Here is an 18662-nt window from a genome sequence, read left to right on the forward strand (position 1 = left end):
GTCGTCTCTTCCTAAGATCCCTTCTGAGGTCTTCTGTCCTATTCTCCTTTGGCAGTCACCTCACTCCCACATAGCGATAGCACCTGACATGATCTCTTGTTAATGACTTATCTCCAAAAGCTGAAGAAATCATTTCTGTCAAGTCTGTCTATGCTAAATGACTTCGGGAGAGAGGTACTTTGTGACCCAGGGTTCCCTGCTCACAGGTGTGACTGGGGGAATCCCAAACCTTTTCTTCAGTACTCCGCATCTTGGGCTACAAGATACCTGGGAATCAAACCCAGGTAATATCCCTTTTCCTTTCTCAGAGCAGTCTCTAGTTTTAATTACCTCCTCCGTTCCTTCAGTAGCAGCACTTCATGGGAGTCCCCTCTTCTGTATTTGGGAAATTGGGAAACAGAAATATGACACAATTAACTTCAATTACCAAAAATATTACTTTTATGGAAGAAAAGTGAAAATTTGACTTATTCCAGATCTGAAGTAGTGAGAGACACACAGTGAGATTATAGGGGAGTTTTCAGTCACCGAGGCTCACCCATGACCTTCAGAGAGGAAAAATGATCATGTTACTGCCTTTCCTCCCAGCTTCACAGCACTTTATATCCTTTAATCTCACACACTGAATCCTCTGTTTGCTTGGGCTTTGGGGATTCAACAACCCCCGTGTGCAGTTAGCACAGAGCAGGATTCCCCCATTACTTGCTGGTTTGATCCTGGCCACAGCCAGAAATGACTGCCCTGCCTCTGTATACACAACATGTACGTGGATCAGATACAAATTCGAACGTGCAACACAGCTCTACCCATGCTGTCTGCAGAAGACAAATTCATCCACAGCAATGAAAAGTGCAAAGATAATTCAGTGTTTTCCACTTGATCCCAGGCGATGTTTCTTAGCATCCCTTGGCACATCCCTCCTTGCGCACCTGCCTCACCCCCCAGAAGCTATTGAGATGTTTGTTTTGCTGAGTCCAAGTCTCCTTTTGGTCTCCAAGGCTTTTCCAGAGAGATTAATCAATACTGTGCACACTGAACTTCTGTAAGGCCCATCACAGGAACCCCATTATCCCTCTAAAACATTTCAAGTTTGGTGTTTTGCCATCCCTTCTCTTTGAATGTATGAGTGCCAACAGGCTAATACCAGCTGCATGTCTTGCAGACAACACCCATTGTTCAACCTGGAGCGCCACATCCTTATTTTTATTTGAATGATTCTTCTTCTTTCCCATAGTACACAAGGACCCCCAAAGGTTTTGCGTTTGAGCTCCATCTGGTGCATCTTGGCTGCATGTAGCAAGGTCTCAGTGCCCATCCCCGCTGTGTAAGTCCGCCAGCAGGTCAAGACATCACCATGTCCCAGCGCTGGCTCATGGCTGTGCTCTCACAAGGGTTGATGACAAGCTCTTTGGTACTCTCATTCGTGTCCCCAATCGTCTCAGTGTCCAAACAGAAGCGTGAAGCTATGTGTTCAATGTGTGACCCAACTTTACCCCATCGCTGAGGAGAGACACACACAAGAGGAGAAACAGGGGTGAACAAGCTTCCTCCTTATTATGCTTTTACTATACTGTTCCAGCATCAAGAGGACAGTGGTCACTAAGCCTTTGTGGCCTGATGCTGGGAAGTACAGGGTCCCCAAACCTACTCCGAGCGGAGCACACACTGAGCATTTCTCCCATCAGAAGCACACTCATTTAAGCTCAGCCTTTGCCTGGCTTCAGGAAGATAATATATTGCTAACAGCTTTTTCCCCAGGTCACTGGTTCAAATGCCAGCTTGATGATTAACTGCAGAGAAATGTTAACATCTGCTGGCTGACTGGCAGCCCGTGTGAACTAAATTGCCAGTTTTGGTTTGACTTCTGCAGATAAGTATCCAGATCACCACCCGCACTAATAGACATCCTTATCAACACACTCATTTAAGAGGCAAAGGGCTGAACAGGCCAGAGTCTGTACTCCCAGATAGACTGTGCTTCCCAGAGGAAGTCAGAGCACATGGGCGATTTGATGTGCAGTAATACTATGCTGAAAGAAACAGAACTTCAAAGAAAATGGGGGATCAATCACAGGGCTCACCTGCTTGTTATCACCTTCTTTGCAAGGTGACAGCAGCACCTGGGAACCAGGAAAGAGGGTGTACACAGACAAGCACAGCTGCTGCTGGCGGACTTGGTGGTTGTATGTGTATGTCCATTCCTGCAAAGAGGAAGAAAAACAAGGGAAGTGAGAGATCAGGGTTGATTCTTGGTATTCCACCTGGAAAGCAAACAATTTGGCTTGGATCCTGCCCCCTCTGAAACCAAGCACAAACCTCACTGACTTCAAGAGGCACCAGGACAGGTCACTAGGATGTTTCAAGCCTCCCCAAAACTGCAGCTGTCATTGGGGGACTGCATGTACCAAAGAAAACATCTACAAAAGCTGCTGGAAGAAAATGGTTCACGAGGCAAAGGATTTCCTAGCCTGAACTGGGCCGTGGTTGGGGAACAGGGGGATGTAAAAATGGCAAAAGAGAGGCAGAAATACTACACACAATGTGCAATTCTCTTTTTGAGAGGAAGAGCAGCAGAAATGCTTTGCAGCTGGCAGCGGGAGAGAGAAGGTGATATATAGCAAATGTTTGCAATTCCCAGGATTCTGTTCCCAAATACAACAAAAATCAGGGATAAAGCTCCCCTTTACATCAAAGGAGTGGGACCAAACTCCAAACATTTGCTGTACTGGTTTGCTATGACCACTGCTATTCCTGCTCCCCTGGGCTTGGAAGGATTTTTCTCATGCTGCTTTTTCATGTTCACCTGCTTTTTATCAGCTCCTCAGCCCAAGAAATAATCTTTGGGGGAGCAGAGACTCTTTGTCCTGTGTAAAGTTTACCATAAAACAGGGGCTCTCTGGGATCATCCTCTTTGTCACCCATGGATGTTTTTCTTGGGAGAAAAAGAGAAGTAGCTGATAGTTTAACCAGGATTTCAGAATGTGCTAGACAAAGCATCATGCATGTCAGATACACTGCTTAGCCCAGGAGTATTTCACAGAAGTTTACTCCAATGTTTCTTCCAGTTGAACATATTCTATCATTCACCTGTGCTCATATTACCCAAGAGCACCTCCTGTGGGTCTGAGATTGTCCAGGCAGGGATGTCTCCCTGCTATTTGTGTGTGTACACAAGCAGACAAGAGGTGCTTTGGCTTACGGGAAACCACAAACCATGCTTTTACATAACTCCAGAGGGTGACTTCTGGAACAAGTTTTTTTGCTGATAACTTTGTGCAAGTATTAACTTTAAAATTAGGGCTGGAAGGGGTTTCTGAGGCCCTCTAGCCAGGGAGCAAAGCAGGGTCAGCTCCTGCTGTGTAAATTGCTCTGAGATAGCAGTCTGATCGCTCTGAGCAGCAGTGGGAGCAAATGGAAAGCAGGTTGCTGAGCCATGGCAGGGCAGGTCAGCGGGACTGGACGACAAACAGCAGGCTGGTTTCACTAGCAGAGGGCCATAACCACGCTGGAGAGAGCAGGGCCAGGGAGCAAGAGGGTTTCCGCAATAGGGCCCAAAGGTGAAGGCAAATGCTTTGACAGGGTACAGGCTATGAGAACTGGGAAAGCTGCTGTGAAAGAAAAGGTGCAGAGAGAAAGCAAAACAGTTGAGAGCTCAGATATGGAGGAGTCAGAGCTCTGGGAGGAGTGAAGAGAGCAGGAGTGTTGGCAGTGGAGGGGAAGGCAGTGCTCAAACATAAGGCAGTAAAGCTGGGTCTGGAAAAATGAAGGGTAAAAGGTGCTCCTGGGAGACTGCAACCCTTTCTGAGTGCCAGAGGGGGAAGTGAAGAATGGCTGCCCTGATCTCAGAGCTGGGATGCCTGCGGCTTCCCCTGACTTTGAATGGTGGAGGCTTTGGGTTGCATTAGCATGAGTTATTAGAGCAGGGAAACGCTTCCCCCCCCTTTGGTATTTGTCACCATCAGCAGCTCTAACTCCTCTCCCCAGCTTCAAAACAGACAGCTACAGGCATTTAGTTCCTGGGAATATAAATCCCACTTCACTCAGGTTCTTAGCCACCTGGAAGGGAAAACAGGCTTTTGCACAGCAGACCCAGATCCACAAGGACTTCACACTGTGATCCTCACACCCTGTGCTTCTTAGCTTACTACTCCTCACCAGCTAATGGAAAGCAAACCTGGCTTTCTGAACAGCCTGCCCACAGGCTTCTCAGCGAGAGCTGCCCAGTATTTCGGCACATAACAAGCATTCATTTTCAAAGCTGTAGCCTGCACCCAAAGGGCCTTCTGGCAACTACTTCTTCTTTGTCAGATGGAGCAGAGTTTACCTGATCCTACAGTGAACACGTTCCAGACATCCGAACCATGCATGCTGTCAGCTGCTGTGTAAACCACCAGCCTGGGAAATCAGGTGCCAAATTAGTCCTGCATCTGTGAAGAACCAAGCCCTACGGGGCAAGCTCCAACACCTGTTCTTGGTGCCCACGCTGCTACAAGCTGCTTTGAAAACCTGCTTTACATTTTTAACCAATTGTTCACCGTTTTAGCTAGGACAGGGTGCTGGAGCTGCACCTATGAGGCTCCTCAGCAGCAGCAAGTTAATCCTGTAACTCGTATGTTGAATCCCCCAACTAACTCAGGCCATGGGACTTTTTTTTTTTTGTTTTGACCTCTTAACCTCCTTGCTTCACTGAGGCACCTCATGGAGGACTGCTCCTCCCAGAGGTTCTCCATGCTTTTCTTCCAGGCCAGGCTCTGTTCAAGCCTTCCCAATATTCACATCCTCTCAAGACAGGACCATCCTCTCATTCAGCAAAGTGCCATTGGATAGACTGGGTGGTGGTAAACATCTCTGCTAAGCTGTTGTTCATCATAAAAAGTGAGGCCTTCAGAGCTAGATATATGCGTCAGTTCGATAGTTGACATTGAATCCTCCCCTCCTGCCCCCAGGCTGTCCTGCTGCTGTCTTTATCTAAACTGACAGATTTTCACATGGCTCTTCTATTTTGGCAGAATGGCTTTTTATGGAAGCTAGTCCTGTTGAAAATGTTTTATCCAGTTCTAATCATGTCTTGTCTCTTCTCAGCCCCAGATGAAAGCCAGAGAAAATGATGCAGAAAATGAAGAAATTCTGTGGGGTTGGAAAGTCACTTGAACACCACAGAATCCATGAAAAGCTTTGAGTTAAACAGGCAAATGGCCACGCAAATTTTTATCTTACCCCATCTCTTCCCTTATTTGTATCAGGTGGGATGAAATTTCCTGCTTTTTTTCCCATGAGAAACTACTTTATCTTCTAAACCCTGGCACACTGAGCACTCACGTGGCCAGCACAGCAGTAACAACAGCAGATCTTCGCACCCCAGAGGTTGTGGTGGATGGGGCAGCCCAGGGTACTCCTAAAAAGAGAGACCTTCAAGAAGCTACACATGGCTTCAGGGCTGCAGACTGGCAGTTTAGAGGTGACCCTGGCACCAAGGAAAAACAGACATATGAGGTGAAACCGAGATCAAGACTTCCTGCCTTTTCAAAGACAAAGATGAAGTGGTGGTGGAGCAAGGAGGAAGTGGGTGGACTGGGAGACCAGAGCTACCAGTTGCACACCACAACCTGCAATCCCCTTCCTCCAAAGCCTCGGATAACACTAACCCCCATCTGAAGCTTGCGACTATTTTTCAAGGCTTTAGCATCATTTGAGCAGGCACCTGTCACTGTTACTCAGCATCACTGTGAATTGAGGAAATTATTTTAAAATGTGACCTTTGGCTTGGCATAGCCTGGCTGGCAGAAGGAGAAAGGAGCCCCACAGCCTAGCAAGGAGCAGCCCCATGGGAGCCCAGCGTTACGTGACAGAGCTGTACGTGCTCTGCCGCCGAGCAAGAGGTCCGCCATACGCTAAAGCTGGGGTAGCAGCTAGAGAAAAATATTTCTGAAGAAGCCGGGAACAACCTCAGCCCTCAATTATCTTTTTAAAATCACAGGGAAGGATTTCCCAAGGCACGTGACTGCATGGGTCACCTAAGGATACCAAAGTGCTTCACTCGTCAAAAGGCCCTGGGATGAAACTAGCACTTATGTACATCTCAGGAGAGGGAAAGCAAAGTACAGAAGATGCCCATGACAGCCCAGGTGCAGAGGTGACACTGCTGCCAGCCAGCCCCTCTGCTCTGCCGGCTCAGCCCAGCTCCCGCAGCTCCAGCCGGGCTACAGCTGGGGCAGGACGTGCCCATGGAGGAGGAGAACGAAGACTTTGGAGGGGAGGAAGGTCAGAAGTGAATTTTTGTGGTTAAGGTATCTCAGGAGGGACACTGTCAGGTTAGTTTGGATAGATGCTAAATGTTCTCCAAAGAAAGTGCAGATCTAGTCAGCCCACAGAGGTCCTCGAGCCAACTGGGGTAAGCTTCAATGTCACATCAGGCAGATTATCACATTGCACTTCCTTCATAATGAGAGTCAAGGACACGCCACCCAAATGCAATGGCAGCCATTCAGCTCCAAAGCCCAGATATTTTGGGGTGCAGGCCAGGGAAACGGATGCTGCAACTTTCCCACTATTTCCTCACTTGTCTAGGAGATGACTAACTTTACACTCATCTTGCAGCTACTGCTTACACGTGTGAATACTGGGCCAAAGCGCCTTCTACTTTTTTATCTGAATATGTCAGGTTTCACGGAACTGCTAATGATTAATGGTTTATTAAATAAATCCCAGAGTCAGATGTCTATTCCAAAGATGTATGTACTAATATCAACTGACACTTAGTTTGAAAAGAAAAGCAATCACTCACATCTTCATCAGATAGATCAGGGCAAAATTATGATCAATTATCTTCTCTCAGATGCATTTCTCTTGTGAAAAATTAAATCAATCAGTTCATTCAGCAAATGAGACACAACAAGACCTAGAGTACCAAGGCTCCAGTGGGCAGGAGTGCAAGCAGAGCCCGCTGTGCCCTGGGGATGGGCAGCACTGCATAAAGATCTCTGCCAGTCACTATCTCAAGAGCAGGTCCCTCTGAAAGCCACCCCAGGGGACAGAGCCTGTTCTGACTGCTACCAGACCTTTTGGAGAGGGAAGGGCCAAGTGGATCCCAGGGATGAGAAGACAGAGCTCTCCTACACAAAGATGAGGGGTCATCTTGTGCCTCAGTGCCCCTTTTAGTAATTCAGGACTAACACCAGACACCACGAGGGAGGGTTTGTGAGATCTGCTAGGGGTGTAAATCTGATTTCACTGCAGTCAGAGTATTCTTCTCTATTTACCCAAACTATGGATGTGGCCAGAGAGCTCACAATAGCCTTCCCCTGCACTACAGATAGAAAAAACTAAAGAGCAATTGATTGCCACCTGACAGCTCCTGTTCCTCTCTCCTCAAACCATGGTGATGTATGACAGCTCAGATATTCTCACACTTGGTCCCAGGACTTCATGCATGTAATGTTGGGCCTGGGGAGCCTAGCAGGGAGACAGCTACAGAAGGGCAATCAAGCAACCAAATTAATGCTACTAACACTGGATCATAAAGGATCTGGATATTCAGGATATTTCCATAGTACTTATTGAATGCCAGAAAAGCACAGCTTTGATTTAGCTAAGCCTGTTTTTCAAATAATGAAGCTTAGGGTATACAAGATGTGACTTCAGTACATTAAAAGTGAAGATTATTGCTCTATTCTGGTATACCAAATACGAAGCTACATAGCATTCAGGACTGCTGCATAATCTATCCTACACAGCCTGGTGACTAGAACCCCCACATCATCCACAAGTTCAGGTGGTCTTGTAACAATTGTGTAATTAAAATACAAGTTTCTATTCACAATGAAAATTTAAATAGCCTGCTTTCATCTGAAATATTCTCCATGGGTACAAGTAACAGAGAACTATCCTAGAAAGACAGATAAAAGTAAAAGGTTTTTCTCTATTCCTGCCTGTGTATTGAGTGTAGCTATTCAGCAATCTGTTTGTAGTGCATTTTTCTGTTCCCCTGCAGAGTTAGTCCTGGATGTGCACAAGAAATGGAGTTGCCATCCAGTGGGAAGTGCTGACCCATTGCAAACTGCTGCAGAATCAGAATAGGAAGATGAAAAGTTTGTGGCATGAAAAATTCCCCAAATTTACTCCACAGAAATGTCAAAACAAAATGTGTTTGATGGGAATGAAACAATCCAACTTGTTGGCATGACATTTCTCATTTTAAAATATCACATCAAATTGATATTTCAGAAAGACCGATGCCATTTCATTTTGAAATGCTAGCTTGCAGCAGCATTTTCCATTCTGATTTTCCCAGATTTTTTTAAAAACATCCAATTAATTGAAAATTGCAATTGCCTCTAAAGCATTTTTTTCCTTCAGCAGACTTGACCCTGCAAAACATTATGATCTGCTCTCATCATCTCACTTCTCTTGCTGTTTGTGTAAAAAGTCCATGTAGCAGTGGAAGAAAGAAAAAGAACTCTAAAACCTGGAAACCAGTTAAACCATAAGAACTGTAACTATGTGGTACTTGCAGTTATATTCGCTGTATTTTCTGAACTGACTAGAATTCAAGTAGTCATTGCTGATTTTACCAGACCGTGAAGCAGATATTATTTTCCTGACTAAAGGCAGGCATGCAACTGCATGCGAAAGAGATGCACATAATGACATGCTTCATTTGCACATACAAACTAGGGATGTTTTCAGCAGCATCTCCAGGCTGGGCCTTTTATATGCATAGCTACCTGGTTTGAATGTGTAACCATGAGGGTTGAGGATGTACAGTCAAGTGGAAGCAAGCACGCCATTGCCTATTAAATTATTTCACGGCACCCCAAGGAAGCGAGTGATTGTTATCCTCCCTGTTTCATAGATGGGAATAGTGACAGAACTTCCTGACATGCCCAAAATCACAAAGGGAGCCTGAAGCAAAGGCAGATTTTGAAGCCGTGTCTTCAGGGTCTTGCTCCAGCGACTCCACTGCAAGGCACATGTGGCTGCTCTTGGCTCTAACATTTCATAGAATATGCTTTTGAGAACACTGATTCATATGGCTTTTTCTCGTCTCAGTGAGATTGAAAAAAACGAGATCATCCTCATTAAATTCTCACTAGTTTAATGGGCAATCTAATACTGAGAGAATGCAGACTATGAAGTTATAAATACCATTGCGATTCAGTGCATTTTGAAAGAAATAAGGCTGGAAGATGAGAGGAAATTATAGTTCTCTGTCTTTCTCTGATCTCTGCAGATGAACGGCGCGTGGCGTTCCTGAGCAGCAGTAAGTGCTCAGCGCAGGCTAGCACAGAGATAAGCGCTCTGCCCTGTACTGTGGCTCCTGCACCAGTCCCTGCTGCTGCCCAGGGCCTCCACGGAGGTAAGGAGGACTTACCAGGGTTTAACTACATGCTGCCTTAGGAAAGGGGCTGGCAGAACCGGTAATCCTCCAACAGAGCTTTAGCAAACTTAGGAAATCACCTTGAAGCTTCCCCGGAGCCGGCTCTTCAGCCGGCATCACGGGGATAGGCAACACATCTTACCTGTGCTGTTGCTGCCGTGCCTTTGCTGCTGATGCAGGGACTTAAGCTCAGGATGGGGAACTCTTGGGCTTCAGACTTGTGCGACTCCAGGCAGCTCTGCCTTTGCCTGATCATCCCCGTCTGATAGAGCAATTCCTCAGGAATCCTGTGGGAACAGCATGAAAACAACATCCCTACTCCTGCAGGCACACAGAGTACTCAGAGGGAGGCTTAGTGGGGTAAGGAGGGTGCAGTCGCACCATTTCACCTTCAGAAGATGAGAGTGGCAAGATCTATTACACAATACTGAATCACTGAGAGCAGTACATGGACAGAGATGCTGCAGAAGCAGCACTCAGAGATGGATAGCTGGCCTTTATAAGAGGAAAAAATAAATAACACTGCACAAGGCAAACAGAGAAGCAAGGAATAGACTGTGAGCAGGCTGAAGGTCAGCCTTCAGCTTACAGGAGTGGGGAACTTTATAACAAACCTCCACAGAGCCCTGGCATTCCCTGTGAATGCTGCTGTGCAATGCCACACATGGCAAAAAAGCAAGAAACAGCTATAAATCATTTTCACACTGTGATTGTGCACTCAGCCATTGCACCAGCAGGTCCCTGGAGGTATCTTCAAAACTTCTGCATCCGTTCTGAGGATGGCTCCTGATAGTGACCAAGGCAATGGATACAATGGTTTCTGAAGTAATTTTGGTGACTAAAGGTATCTGTACAAAAGCAACTCTGGAAGTGCATATTAAGCAAAGCATTAGGCTAGGAGTAAGGCAGAGCCACCTGAACACAGGTCATAAACACCTAGAGTAGATGGTTTCACAACAGAGAAGTCGTAATTATCACAGAACAGTGTGAAAGGACTGGAAATGAGGTGCTTGTCTTTTAAGCAAGAGTCATTAAGTACTGAAACAACCCACCAGAGGCTACAGTGGATTTTTCACCACACTTTTGTCAGGAAAACTGGCTATTTCCCTATATGACCTGTCCCGCAGCATGGGCAGGAGGATACCTGAGGAAGCCCTAAGAGAAATGACTGGTACTTTGCCCCTCACCAGCCCTGCAGCAAAGAGCCACAGAGTCTATAAGACTGCTTAGAGAAAGCAGGATCACAAATGAACCATGTCACACTGTGAGCAAGCTGTGTTTAAAGCCAGCACAAAATTCACTATACCCTTCTGTGAAGCCCAAGGGAGGGGATGCCTGTGTCGCTGGGGCAGGGGGAAGTGTGGGGACTGGAGGTGCGGAGGAAAGCTCTGTGAGGCAGGAGGGACGGGGCATCCCGCTGGCCTACTAGGGACAGGTGAAGATCGCACATCCATACCGAAGTTCAGGATAAACGTTTTCAAGGTACCACTTGAAGCTGTGGCATTTCAACCTCTTCCGCAGCTCCGCTCTGCTCTGGATGCTGTGGGAAGAAAATATCATAGAGATACAATGGAAATCATGAAGGTGAGACCCAACGCACCAAAAAGGGAGGCTCACAGAAACCTAACAGATATGCACAGACAGCAAACACAAGAGAACCAGCAGCTCTATTTTCTGCTCTCTTCAGCACAAGCTTGGGTGGTCATTTTGATCTCTGTCTCTTTGGAAGTCTCACTTGGTAAAATGGCGTGATGACATATTGCCATTTTAACAAGAAGCCTGGAGTTTGGTGGATGAAATTGTTCATGGAAAAGTACAGTCATTTAAAAATGATTATTAAAATAATGTACGCTATCTACCATTTGCAATAAGCATTAATTTAATACATTAATGTACTAGGAAATTAATATATGCTATTATCAGTTACTCTTAGTTTACAGGACTACAGAAGGCCTTGATTTCCAAGAGCAACTAAACATGCCTTTAAGTCAGCAGAAGTTAATCACACGGTGAAATACTTCTTTCTTTCATTAACCAGGGCAAAATTTCTGCTGAGGGATCATGCTGTATAGTGACATTTTCCAAACTCCAGCTCCTCCCTGGGCCAGCCTCTACCCATGGAGCTGTTAGGAGCTGGCATTTACAGAGCAGTGGGAAGCATTCAGTACCTTCCCTTCGCATGGGCTATCTTCTCTACACCCTCATATATTTAGCAAGACAGAGCTGTTACTTCATTCAGTGCTGATGGATGAATTCAGTGGAAATAGGTTAGTCACCAGGACTTCAATTTATTTATCCTGGAGATTGAAGAGTAGCCACAAGGAATTTGAGTTTTATTTGGAACCCCCTGTGGTCCAAAGGAAACTTTCTAAGGGAAGGAAGAGCATATGAAAATGAGAAATTAACACAAATACTTACAGTCCTCCTGACAGGGAGGTGTTTCTGACTGTTCACAGAATGAATGGCAAACTCCCTGCATACAAAGCACTTGCTCCTTTCCAATAAAGCCTCAGTGGGCCCAAAATCTGATGTTTTTCCTGCCCCTCAGCTGCCAGCGAGACCTCTGGACTCTCCCTGCCAAACTCCGCTCTGAGACCAGAAGTACTTGTACCTAATGCCAAGGGCAGGACATAGGCAGAGGGAGTGTTCCCCCACCTCGATTCAGTTCACTCACTGGGATAAACGAGCACAGCATATAAACTAGCTGCTTATATGTTTCATTGCTGTGCTCATAGCATCTGCCTACCATTAGCATTTAATTGTACGTTACTACAGAAACAACGCAGGTGGGTTTCTGCAGCAGGGCGATGTCACCGTGAACACCCACTGCAGCAGGCAGGGCACAGGCAGGGCACAGGCAGCAAAGACACTTACTTTCCATAAGGCCTCCCTTGGGCTGCGGGACGAGCCGCGTAGTAGTACTGCTTGAATTCGTCCATCCACACCTCCGCTGTGCGCTTGGTGTTTCTGAAGGAGGCAACAGAAGACAGGTGAAACCAAAGAAGCTTCCAAGATGACATTTTCTAAAATGCATCGACTAATCCATCCCGCTGTCCTCCCATCCTAAATTTGGTCTTTGGCTTCACCAAAACCACCTTTGAGCCAGCCCACCCCTTGCTACTAGAGAAGGTACTCCTCCTCCCCATTACTCCAAGGACCAAACACAACAGGCCAAAGCTTGGGTGAAGAATTCACCATTTCAAACTCAGTTGGATGCTTTGCATCCACCAGACTTAGAACTGAAGCTTCTCTTAAGCGTCATCTCCCAGGCAGGCGTGCCTGCGGTTTTATTTAGTGGCTGGGATGGAGCTCTGAAAAGCGGTGCACAATTTGCCAAAGATTGAAGGCAAATATTTCCTTTGTGTCAATCCTGTATGGACTCTTTTGCTTTGCACTCCTGGATTTCACTGAGGCAAATCGCAGTATTCAAAACTTAAGAGAAACCACCCTGGCCATAGTGCTGTAGCATCAATGTCAGTCTTCCACATCAACCAGGCATCTGCAGAAGGTTTATGAACCTCAGAAAATCTTCTGTTGACTTCAGATGGCTCTAACTCTCCTTGCAAATGGCTTTGTTGCTCCATGCCTATCCATCCATCCCGGTCCGGGTCAGGGGAGTCCTCCAAACTCCTGCTCCAAGGCAGACCAGTGCCTCCAAGCTATTGCTATCATCCCACTGGGTTCTGGGCGCTGTGGGGCCACACGTCCCACATAGCCAGAACAGGAGATAGTCTGCACATGAACCCAGCACAACACTGGAGCCTGAGCTGTCTCTCACACTGAAGAAAAGGCTGTGTGGAAAAAAAAATCAATATCTGGGAGAAAGGCAGAGATATTTTTTGCTAACATCTTTGTTTAAACAGAGGTACCACATAGCATCAGGTTGCCAGAAGCTGCTTCTCCTCTCGGTCTATATACTACAACATTAAGTTTAAGGCTAATAGCTACCATATGGTTAATAAAATCCTAGCTCCTAATGCCTACAAATGTGTTTCTCCAGATCACTTTTCAGTCCCTTGCTGATTCATGTTGCTTCTTCCTCTCACTAAGGCCACTGCAATAGTCTAAGTGCTCTTGCTCAAGAGATGCTGAAGACACAGTGTCTACATCTGTATCTAGCCTTCCCCGAAGTTCAGGGTTTTTTTTGTCTTGGCTTCCTCATCTCATTTGGGTTTATAAGAAACACGGGGATAAATGCCAAGGCTCGCACCTTGGCATTGATTCAGACCTCCCCTAAGTCCCCGTGTGCCTGTGCCTGGGGTGCAGCCAGAAGAGCCATACCCATTCAAGCTCCCCTTGGTCCTCCTGCAGGTGATGCAACACAGACACTGCCTTTTCACTCAGGTTTGCAGCAACTCCAACAGTGGAGATTTTGCCACATCCCAGCCTCTTCTGTAGCAGTCTTATTTCACTACTAAAAGCAAGAGCCCTCCTCCTTGATGCCAGCAACGCCCTGTGCCCCTCACTGCTGTCTTCCTGAAGCAAGGTGACAAGGTCTCCTTCCTGCCCCACACACTGCGTGGCTGGAAATCACATATTAGGTATAACTGAGAGGTGTGATTTACACTCCCCCAGCTCATTGCCTCATGCAAGGCGTGGGGAAGCTGCAGAGCGCCTGGGTCAGTGGTAACCCTGCTGCAGGCAGCTGGGTCTTCACAAATACTGTTGGCTCTTTATAACACTGGGAAACCCACACTAAAAGGAATGCCTGGTGTGTAAACACACACAAATGCAGTTTAGCTGAGAAACAACCCTGCATTAAGTATAAGCGCCCCCAGTGTTTTTCTCTGTCATTTACTTAACAACGGACAACCTTCAGCCTCATGCTCTAAAAAAGGAGGAAATCCCTCCTGACTTCACTAGCTGTTCCCATCATCTTTCCCATGCCCATTCCCACTTCTGGACCGCCTCCTTCCTTGCCTGCTGTTTCCAGGATCTTAGCCCACTTCAGCCGTCCGTTTCAGTACCTTATTCAGTCTTTGTTCCTGCGTGTGACGACAGGTCCCCTTCAGCTGGGATGCCCTGGCAGTTCCTTTGGTATCCCCACCAGCGAGGTGCAGCCCATTGCTGCCTCTGCTCAAGAGACAGCACCAGCCTGGAGGCGAAGCCACCCACTCTGGCACGCTGCTGGGCTCCCCTCTTGGAGAGGCACTGGGAACCAAATTTTCTGGTTCAGCTGAGCCACGCTCAGCCCTCAGCTAAGGTCATTGGGTACTGACAGACATTGCTGTCAGCCTGATTTCAGGTCATTATAAATGCGTTCTGATGACCTTAGGGTCTAAACCATTTGCTGTTACGGTAGCTAGTGTTCAGGGATATGCTGGAGCTGTCCCTCTGTTTCTGTGCTGATGAAAGGTACCGTATAAGTGTCCTATTTCTGTCATATTTTCGGCACTGTAGAAAGCCTAAGGGAGAGTTGTACTGACTTGCATTTTCTTCGGCTCAGGAGACTCCTGCCCAGGGATATTTCAAAGTTTTCCAAACAAACTTTCCTCCCTGTCTTCTCTGCTCCCCCCTCCCCACAAGGCAGCACCTGATTCTGTTTTACAAAAAAACAAAGCAAGCACAAAACACTTACTTAATGTATGTATTGGCATTTCCCTCTGGAAAGACGTATGGATGTTTCTTCCGGAAGACATGTCCAATGCGGCTGCAGGGGATGATTTCCAGGCTCCCTCCACACATCCACACACGGAAAGAGATTTCTACAAGAGAAGCGGCTTCAGCATTTTGTCTTTCTGTCCTACAGCAGACTGGATCCTGTTGTTACCTCTCACTTCATCCTCTGCCACATTAAACTGGGGTAAATCAATTACCAGAGGGGCTTTCCTAGGCACAAGTGCCTTAAAAGCGCATTTCAAAGCTTCTTGCGATCTGTTTGAAGTCAGTGCACTTGAAACCTGCTTATAGCACAGCAGGTGCTATCACAATAGCAAGAGCAAGACGGTAAGTAGGTCCCTTTTCATGCAGCCCCGCTTACATCGCAGAATCATCTTGCCAGTTTTGTGCTCCTGTAATTACTTCTGCACTGCCTATTTCAGAGTCACTTCCCTCCAAAGGGCTGTCATGTTCACCAGGAGAGGCCATGAATTCACCATTAATGACTACAATGGTCATTATCTTTATGAATCCACCATTGATTCTGCAAAATGAACAGAGAGCTGTGCATCCATCATCTGTCCCAAAATGGACAGGAGCTTACCCTGTGCGGCGCGTACTCCGGGCCGTGAGTGCCAACGTTGTGGTCCAACAAGGCACACACCTTAACACAAGCAAAGGTCAGTGGTGGGAGGGATTATCCCCTAAAAATCTGGATAAACTGTCAGTATGGCAAATGTCTCCCAGTTGCCCCAGGCTCCTCTCTGGCTGGTCCATGGGGCCCTTCTGGAGCAAAACGAGCCTGTGGCATAGTTGACACCAGAAGTTACCGGGCTCTTGGCAGGGAGCTGGATGAAATCCTAGCTGGCGAGGTAGGACGGGTGAGCAGAATGGCTGATCTAACAGGTCCATCTGGTCCTAACGCCTGTTAAGCTATGAATCTGCAGCTATATTGTCAGAAAGTCATGCTTAGACAGAACCAGCATGGAAAAAAAATGAAATTAAAAAGAAAGGCTTCTGCAGTTCTTTGTATCCTATTTTATCATCTGTTGACAGTATAGAGCTACACGTAGCATGTATGTACTCCAAAACTACAAATTCCTTTTCACTCCCTGTCCCCCTTTAACTACAGAAGTCAGACAGGAGGCCACCCATTGTCTTTGCCAGGTTGTGCTACCGGCAGTCCCCTCACATACATACGCCAGCACAAGGATGACTTGTCCCCAGGCTGGACGTTGGCAAGACGAGTGCCTGTGGTGGGAAAGCCATTTGGGCAGCATGAACAGGAGTCCTCCTCCTCCTCCACTGCCAGCCCACAAAGCTGCCATCCCTCTGAAAACAACTCACAGCTTCAAGGAGCAAAGGACAATTGGAGCCCGGGCATCCAAAGCCACCTACTCTCAGGACACATGGCTCAGCCACGAGGTGCATGTCGTTGCAGAGGCAGGAGCCACCTTCCCATCACTCCCATCCCCGCTGCCAGCACACCCACCTGCTCCCGGGCTGAAGGAAATGGGAGGCTGGCACAGCCACAAAGCCCTCTCACCTTGATGCCCAGATCCAAAATTCAAGGCTCGAGCCCATCCCCAACAGCTGGCCCTAGCAGCAGGGGCCAGCAAAGGCTGCGGTGGGAAAGCACAGCAGGGAGGAAAAGTACTTTTTTTCCAGAAATCCCCTCCCCTTCCCTTCACTGCTGTGTTTACAGGCAAGCGCTGCAACAGCAGCTGGAGCCTCACCACTTTCCCCAGCGCTGGGTATTAACAGGCCAATAAAACATGCCCTTGTGCTGTGTCCTGGTGCTATACTGGGAGCAACCTTAATCACAGCTGCAGGGAAATGAGATTATGGCAGGATGTGGCCGCTCTAAGCTGCTGCGCTCGGTTCCCCTCGCACGTGGCTGCTGAGACATTTGCCTGTGTGTCACAGCGCCAGCCACGCTGCCAGTGCTGCTGTGTAAATCAGAAGGGTGCCTGATAAAGGGGGACAATCAGCCAAACAGCTGTGAACCACAGCGTGGCTGCTGTCTGGTGCCTTCCCCTCCTCTGGTCCTTCTGCTCAGCCTGGGAGAAGAGCAGCTCCCTGAAGCACTACAAGGGAAAGACTTGCACCATTCAGTCCTCGCCTGCTCTTAATTTAAAGTCTAATGAAGAGGTGGGCTGAGGTGATCTCTGTGCACTGCGAACCGGAATGAGAATACAGTGCTGGGGAGGCAGGAGGTGGTGAGGAGTCTGAGCTCTCTGCTTCAGACATGTTGCACCCTGCAGACCCTGCTCCGGTCCCAGCAGAAGCAATTAAAGCACAGGCTTTGGCAGGTAGGGACGATCCACGGAGCCATGCGTGGCAGCTAACAAACAAGGTCTGCAGACAGGCAGCCGAGAGCTAAATGTCTCGGGAGGAGGTAAACTGAGGCACCAGTGAAGGCATGGCACGGGGCCAGCTCAGAGGAGCCAGGGGAGCAGGAACTGACAGCATGCTTCACCTGACCCTCGAGAGATGTCTCCAGTGCAGGTGGCCCCTCCGAGTGATCCCAGGAGAGATGCGAGCAGTACGTGTTGGGGTGCACTGGGCTTGGCCTTAGCTTGGCAAAATGCCTTTAGCACTTCTTACTGGCCTGCAAGTCCTTCTGCCATAGCTCATCAATCCACCTACAGGGGACTAGGTAAATTTAAAAAGTAAAACACCTACAATGTCCTCCTTCTAACCCAAACACACTTGCTTTTGTTTTGCCTGAAGTCTCCAGCCCCCTCTAGCTGCCCAGTCACTAACATTAAAGGCAGCAGCGATGCTCCCTAGGACCAGAGTCCTGCATCCCCTCAGGACTAAGCTACCAGAAAAAGCACAGTTCACTGCAAGTGCCCAAAATGAGCAGCTGCTTGGTCAGCTCCTGCCCTCTGTCAACTGCCCAGAAGTGACCGGGGCCAGCAGGGTCACAGCTGCCCTTGCCTGTGAGCGAAGGAGAGGTGGGACGCGCTGCCCTTGACCAGCTCTGAGCCGGGCACGCTTCTGCTCTCAGGGCAACGGGCAAGACGGGATCTGCCCTGCTGCTATGCAGACCTGCGCTTTTTTGTTGCAGTGTTAACCTGCCTGGCTTACCTTCGTCACGCCAATGCCCTGAGGCAGCATTACACCCTGCAGCACAGCCAGCGCATGTTCGATCGGGACCAGCATCCCAGGGTGTAGCACCAGTAAGGGAAACATCGTGCTCCGTAGGATGGGCCATAACCACACGTAAGGAGCGCAACGCCTGCCATTGCAGGGCATCGGACAAGCTGGTGGGGTAGAGCTTCCCCGGAGGGCAGGCTGCCCTGTCACTGCTCATCTCCCAGGAGCAGCTGAGGCTCGCTGCTGTCAGAGACGAGTGATGTGCAGAGACGGACAGTGGGTCAGGCACCGCACGGCAGTCCCTCTCCTCCTGTCTAGTTCTCTTTTTGAATGCTTTGTTTGGGCCACTGATCCAGCGGGGGAGGCAGGAGGGCTGTCGCTCCCCTCCTAGGTTTTCTCAGAGCCACCCCACTCAGAGGAGCAGATGCTTTGGGTCAGTCTGGTGGCAAGACACCCACCCACAGAGAGAAAGCACGAAGGAGTGAGATCCTACTGCTTAACGAGATATAAATAAATAAAATATGCTAGAGGAAAAAGGCATGTGAAGGAAACAACAGTGCCAGGCAGCGGATGGGTTACTGCAAGG

General features: G+C 48.0%; 1 protein-coding gene across 1 annotated transcript in view; it reads right to left on the reverse strand.

The window, feature by feature from the left end:
• Window positions 1-418: 418 nt before the first annotated feature.
• Window positions 419-18662, reverse strand: part of GALNT14 (polypeptide N-acetylgalactosaminyltransferase 14) — a 101296-nt gene continuing 83052 nt past the window's right edge. The window contains exons 10-15 of the mRNA XM_052806796.1: window positions 14955-15081; window positions 12251-12343; window positions 10833-10916; window positions 9519-9663; window positions 2082-2201; window positions 419-1500 (exon numbers count right to left, since the gene is read on the reverse strand). Of these exons, the coding sequence (XP_052662756.1) occupies window positions 1342-1500; window positions 2082-2201; window positions 9519-9663; window positions 10833-10916; window positions 12251-12343; window positions 14955-15081 (728 nt within the window). The 3' untranslated portion in view covers window positions 419-1341. The remainder of the gene's footprint in view (window positions 1501-2081; window positions 2202-9518; window positions 9664-10832; window positions 10917-12250; window positions 12344-14954; window positions 15082-18662) is intronic.

Source organism: Harpia harpyja, chromosome 13 (assembly GCF_026419915.1).
Source record: "Harpia harpyja isolate bHarHar1 chromosome 13, bHarHar1 primary haplotype, whole genome shotgun sequence".
NCBI lineage: Eukaryota > Metazoa > Chordata > Aves > Accipitriformes > Accipitridae > Harpia > Harpia harpyja.